This window comes from Apaloderma vittatum, unplaced genomic scaffold, assembly GCF_000703405.1.
Source record: "Apaloderma vittatum isolate BGI_N311 unplaced genomic scaffold, ASM70340v1 scaffold29394, whole genome shotgun sequence".
Lineage (NCBI taxonomy): Eukaryota > Metazoa > Chordata > Aves > Trogoniformes > Trogonidae > Apaloderma > Apaloderma vittatum.
In genome coordinates this window covers 3,607-10,103 of record NW_009711484.1, presented here as the reverse complement: position 1 = coordinate 10,103, position 6,497 = coordinate 3,607, and the positions used below count along the sequence as shown (strand labels likewise).

At 47.8% G+C, this 6,497-nt stretch overlaps 1 protein-coding gene across 1 annotated transcript in view; it reads left to right on the top strand.

Moving 5' to 3' along the window:
• DAZAP1 (DAZ associated protein 1) overlaps window positions 1–6,497 on the top strand; it is a gene marked incomplete at its 5' end in the record, with an annotated part of 20,691 nt that overhangs the window by 12,169 nt on the left and 2,025 nt on the right. The window contains 4 exons of the mRNA XM_009867665.1: window positions 1,413–1,442; window positions 1,871–2,011; window positions 2,824–3,006; window positions 4,233–4,235. Of these exons, the coding sequence (XP_009865967.1) occupies window positions 1,413–1,442; window positions 1,871–2,011; window positions 2,824–3,006; window positions 4,233–4,235 (357 nt within the window). The remainder of the gene's footprint in view (window positions 1–1,412; window positions 1,443–1,870; window positions 2,012–2,823; window positions 3,007–4,232; window positions 4,236–6,497) is intronic.

Below are 6,497 nucleotides of genomic sequence, written 5' to 3'. Positions count from 1 at the left end.
CGCTGCTCGGCTGGCTTTGTGGCAGAGGACGGTATTCCCGGGTTAATCGGTCGCTCCGCTGGGTGGCTGACGGCACGGCTAGGACGCATCAGGCCTTCCCCAGTCTGCCGAGATTGTTGCTCGATTCTTTCCCCGAAAAATGCGGTTTCAGCGGGCTGCGCCGAGCTGAGCGGGTGTCCAGGCAGCGCCTCGCCTCTTGGCTTTGGCTCTGCCTCTCCCCACGAGGAGTCGCTGGTGTGGGTTTCGGGGACGTGGAGAAGGCGTCGAGACAGCTCAGCAGCTCGCGTTGTGATTCCGGCTGTGGGATTGTGCCCTGCGTGGGATGCTGATAAAAACTTCAGCTGAAATGCGGCTTTTCAAGGATGAGACAGGTTTGGAGGAAGTTAGAAGTAAAATATGAAAGGGATGAGAGAAAAACAGATGGTCTTGTCTTTGGATTTTATTGCTTAATGTAGCCTGGAAAAATAACAAGCAGCTATGGGGCTGGCAGCGGTGCAGAGGAGCACTTACTGCATATCATTTTCTTGATTTAGCTTGAACCCTTCAGGGCTGAAAGGAGCAGCTGTGTGTTTTGGGTTTGATGGCTGTAACCCCCGCAAGATTTTGAAGACGGGATATATGTGCTGAGTTCACCCAAAGACAGTTTTGTTAACTTGGGGGAGAAACGTGGTCGCATAATTGAGTTGCGTTTGACAGAACAGAACTTGCTTGCTCTGATAGATGAGAAATTTTCACCTGGGGGGCCAAGGGGAGTGTCGCTGCTTCATCTATTGCTGCAATAGATGGTCCCTCGGTGGAGGGATTGCTTGTTTCCCCGTGGTGCTTATTAACTTGAAAGCTGCAGCTGAGGCTTTGACATTCTGCACAGATGTGCTAATCTGCAACTGCGCAAATTGAGAAACTAGATTATCTTCCGTGTGGTTATTTGTAGAGAAAACGATATCTGATCTACTGGACAGATTAATGTAAAACATAAATGCGTTTATCTTTCAATCGTAATGCTGCAGCGAATGCAGAAGATGATGTTTTTGTGGTTCCAAAACATCAAAAATAACCAGGCTAAACCTGGGAGCGTATTAAAAATGCTTTGGCTGTGTAATCTGCTGTGATTCTCAGGGGGTTTGTTCTCGTACTGGTATAGTTTCCTGCACTCGGTACGCTCGCAGCTCTGGAACGCTGCATCTCATTTGAGTCTGGGGACTGCTGTCTCTTCTGTGCATTATTTGCTAAATGATTCAGAGTCTTTTTGGAATTGCGTATTCAGAGGTAGTCCAAGACTGTTTCTTGAGAAATAGATCTGTAAGGGCGCACTGGAGGCTGCCCAGTCTCCTCCAGGGCCCGGAGCGAGATCAACTTCCTTTCAATTTGTTCCTGTTTCATGTCTATAAGTCACTTTTTTTGTTCTGTTTTAGGGATGTGGGTGCCAGCTGGACAGGCAATTGGTAAGTATGTTATATGGCACCAATTTAAAAAGAAAAATCCTACTGAGTGAGGGTGCAGTTTCTCTTAAGAATTCACAGTGATTTGTGGATTTCTGTAGTATTTAACCTACATTTAAAAGCTTTGATTGAATTTGTCCTGAAAGAACGAAGGAGAAGACAACGTATTCTTAACAACTCAGTAATGGGAGCTGACATACATCCTGCTCTTGCCAACCACACTAATTTGTTATCAAGGAATTACATTCTACACTGCAATTATTTACAGTAGGGATACTTGGAGAACAAATATTTCCCGAAGTATGAATTCATAGAAGGCTGAGACTGTTGAAATCTGTCAAACGGCCTCACCCCACCCAGAGGATGCTGACTTAAGCAGCAACTTCTCGTTCTTAAACCGCTTCAGTTCGTGGTTTCTCGTGCTTTTCTAGGTGGATATGGACCACCTCCTCCAGGAAGAGGAGCTCCTCCACCGCCGCCGCCCTTTACCTCATACATAGTCTCTACACCTCCTGGAGGATTCCCGCCCCCACAAGGATTTCCGCAGGGCTATGGCACCCCTCCACCATTTAGTAAGTGACCCGCGGGAGTCACAGTCCATCACCACTGGCGGATTCTGGCTTTTGCTCGTCTTTCTCTGGACTTGACTTTTTTTTCTTTCCCCCACGTTTCGTCTATCCATAGATGTTTTGCCTAGATTGTGTACTCTGTGCGTGTTGTCTAGTTTAAATTGGTGTTGCTGAAAATTTTAGATTTACTGTGTACCCCGTCTGAGGGAAAAGTTGAGATTAGCACGTGGTGACCTGGGTCAGACACAGGCTGGGACCGTCAGAGAAGCTTAAGGAATTATGGTTGCGACTTGATTGGATGTAAATAGGATTTGAGCACCTACCCCTCGGGCCACCTTTCGAAAAGCCTAGTCACAAACCTGGTTTAAAAAAGAAGGTGGAAAATACCACCCAGTCATCTAGAGTTGCTTGTTCTGCTCTGAAGAAGCCGTTTGTTTGGGATGTCTCCTTTTCCTCTTAAGACCTTCAATAATACGTCTTCCTCCCCATGTCTGTCATGTGCGCGCACAGGGTTTGGTCCCCGGTTCTGCTTCATTGCTTTCTCTGGGCTGGTTGCTGATGTGGCTGCAGACTTCCCTGAGGGGAGATTTTTCACGGTGGCAGGTTTTGTTGGGCCTTTTAGCTACAGTGGTTGCAGGAGCGTAGGAGGGGGTTGTGCTATACCCAGCCGTAGGAAACAAGCACTTGACTTTTAATAGACTTGTAAGTATTTTTTTTTTAAAAACCCACGGTGTTGTACTCTGAAGCCAAGCAGGAGGTCAGGGTGCTGTGTGCCCGTGTCTTTTCACGTGTGTTGTGCTTCTCTTGTGTTCTAGGTTTTGGTTATGGTGCTCCACCTCCTCCACCTGACCAGTTTGCCCCACCTGGAGTTCCCCCTCCACCTGCCACTCCAGGGGCAGCACCACTCGCTTTTCCACCACCACCACCACCATCTCAGGCAACTCAGGATATGAGCAAACCCCCAACTGCTCAGCCAGAATTCCCTTACAGTCAGTTTGGTAAGTAACTGCATATAACATAAACTCAGCTTGACCTTTCTCCCCTTCCTGCTTTCCTTTTATACTTGGGTAGAAAGTCAGTGTCTAGAAGCAGTTTGTGGGCACCCGAGGCTCTTCTCTCCAGGACGGGACCGGCTCTCAAGTGATGCTTAAGTCGTGCAGGGTTCTAGCCAAAGGGTATTTTCTCGGTCAGCTCTAAAACATCACTTGTGAGCTGAGAAGTCATCTTCAGAGACTTGGGCACTGGTAGGCTGAGTTACTGATTTGCACTCTCTGTGAATCTGTAGTTAAAAGCTTTTTTTTTTTTTCCTCCAAGAGCTTCACAGAGCTCATAGTCAACTTCTTCATGTAACTGACTTTGATCGGATTGGAGAGTAGACTTGAGGAGTAAGAGTGGTGTCAGGAGGCAAGCAGCACGGGGTGTAAGAGTCCAAGCTGCCTGCCTTTTCCTCCCTTCCCCTTCGTTCCTTTCCTCTCAAGTTAAAGTTCTGTCAGAAGTGTGTAAAGCTTAATTATGCTCTATAGGTAACGCTTTCAGATAGCCCATAGACAAGTTTTAAGCCAAGCAGACAGCAATGGAGAAAAATGAAAAATAAAAAATTACTAGACAGGTGTTTGCTTCTAAATCAAATTTATGCTTTTCCCTACGAAAGCTGAGAAGGAGCTCTCATGCGGCTCTTCCGTTCAGCCCTGGGTTTGAGCAGTGTTCTTCAAGGAGCTGTTCGTGGCATGCTGCTGGGTCGGTTGTTTTTTTATTAAGGGCTTGTAATTGGTCGTTTTTACTTGTGAAGTGAACTTTTTTTGCATGCAGTAGGCCCGTGGGTTAAGACTGTTCCTTGCCTGAACAGGTTCTCCATGTGCCTTAGTGCCCGCCGCTTCGTTTGAAGTGTCTGCAGACACTCTGAGGAAGTGAACAGTTTGTAAACTTATTTAAATATATACCATCCCAAGTTCCAAAAATGTAAAGCAGACTCTGAAGGAAGATTAGCTTTTCAGATGTGTTTATCAAGCAAGCATGTGTTCTCATGCTCATGAATTTGAAGTGGTTTTCAATTTGTTTGTTACAAACCCAGTTGCTTTCATAGTCAGCTTTGCCCTGGTGACTCAAGAGGAAGTTTTTCTTGTCTTGAGAGAACTTGTCTCTTTGCAGATGCTTTTTTGAAGGGGGGTGGACCCTACTAAATAAAGCATAAATCTGTGCACAATCATTTCTGTTCAGTGGGGAGCCGGTATTTGGGATGTGTTAGAACTTTAGGAAGAATGTTTTCCAACATTGTGAAAAAACTGGGGAGGGGGGTGGTTCCACTATTTGGGATGTGCTGGTACCATTTGCCTCTTTGATGTTCTAGGAAGCCCCTTTGCCAGGGAAATATTTCAGGTGTTCTTAGGTAGTCTCTTAAGAGCGCTGGGGAGGAAGGGAGGAGGGAGGAGGAGGTGTGGAATAACTGCATTTGGAGGAAAAAGGCTGAGAAGGTTGGTTGTTTAAACCACAACTGCGGTGAGTCTCGCCTCAGGAGTACTTTTCTAGCCTGAAAGCTGTGAGGAGTGCGAGTGCTACCAGGAACAGAGGTGTGTCACGTGCTGCAGCGCTGCAGAATCGTCCACCTGTTCGTAAAGCTGTGTGTAAAATCTTTTAAACTTTTTTTTAAAGAGCTTCAGCCCTTCATGATTGCAAATTAGCGGCATTGCTGTACAATAGGCAGTGTAGCTGATGTGCATGTATTTGCATAAATGCATAAAGCTGATGGGCTTTAAAGAGGCACTGAGCTATCTGATCGTGGTGGCATTGTAAGATTTGTCCTGGCGTGACAGCATCTTCAGTGCTGCTGCTGTGTTTACGGCTGGGATGAATGTAACCACCAGTGAATTAAAGGCTAACGTGGGTGTGTCTCCCTCCCCCTGCAAAATGATCTCTGTACAGGGCTCTCTTGGGGTTCGTCACCCTGGTCTCCTCATTTCTTACTAGGGCTGGGTTCCTATGCTCAAGACCCTTCAGGCTACGCGCCAATACTTTGTTTACACTCTTATGGTCAGGCTGAGCAGTGAGAAGCCTTAGGTAGGTGGTGCCTATTTACAACCAATGCTCTTGCTATTTCTGCTGGTGGGAACTTAACGTGTGTTTCTTGCAGGGTCTCTTTTAAGAGGGGTGGGGGGGGAACAATGCGGCTCCAATGTTTGCTTTTGTGAGTGAGGGCAATGCAGCTCTTGGTGCTCGTGAGCTGGACTGAGGGAAAACCCAGGACCGAGGTAGGAATGACGCTGCCGTTCCTTTCCCAAGCTGCTGCGTTGGCGAGGCTCGATCCCCTGGTCCCCGCCTGAGCTCAGGTTCTGAAGCAAGACGGTCAAACCGTCGCGGTTGGCGCAGCTCCCCGAGAGAGCGGAGGTGCTGGAACGGGCCGAGAGCTGCAGGAATTAAGAAAGCAGGGGAAGACGATCTGTACTCACACATCTGGCTGTTCAGGTTTATGCTGTAGGTTTCCTTTGTCATAAAATCAATGGAGAACTGTGGTTTCCAGCAGTGAATGCTGTCACACTGGGCTGTACAGCGAGAATAGCTTGGTGGGAGTGGTTTTTTCCCCACTCTAAGCCTCACCCCTTGGCAAACAATCAAATTGTATTTTGGGTTGCCTGCTTTATCTCTGTCTGAAAAAAAAAAGACTGGATTAGCATTTTGAGCTAATAGAGGCCTGTGATAGATGCATTTTAATGCTCATTAGTGGTAGCAAGTCCTGAGAGACAGGCAGAGCTTGAAATTGAAATACTGAAGAGATGCTCAGAGGCTGTTTTGGATTAAGAGAGTTAAACCTGCTTTAAGCCTGCACAGAGAGAAGCAGAACGGCAGAAATGTACTCAGTCATTAGGATTCTTAATACCATCCTTCACAGCAGAGGCTTGTGCTGATGCCACTATTATGATTAAGAGTTGTATTTAATTATGGGAACTTTTATTAAATTTCTCAATTTCTCCGTGTTCTTAATTCACATCTAGTGTGTTTCGTATTGGCAGCAAGATTTCCAGCAAGTCTTCCCCCTTTCTCCCTGCCCCCAAATTCTGCTTCCTCTGAGCCTGGTCTGGGACACGGCTTTTGTGTGGCAGAGCGGGAGCCGCAGCCGCACGGAGCAGGCAGGACGGTGTGGAGCAGAGAGAAGCAGCTGGCTCCACCGCTGGAGGAGGAGCAAACTAAACCTTAACTTGCAGCGTGCGTTCAAGATTTCCAGCAAGTCTTCCCCCTTTCTCCCTGCCCCCAAATTCTGCTTCCTCTGAGCCTGGTCTGGGACACGGCTTTTGTGTGGCAGAGCGGGAGCCGCAGCCGCACGGAGCAGGCAGGACGGTGTGGAGCAGAGAGAAGCAGCTGGCTCCACCGCTGGAGGAGGAGCAAACTAAACCTTAACTTGCAGCGTGCGTTCGCGTCAGCTGGAGTGGAGACTCGGCTCCTCCTCCGGCTCAAACCAAGCAGGCTCCGGCTGCGGCTGGTGGGGCTGCGCGGGGGG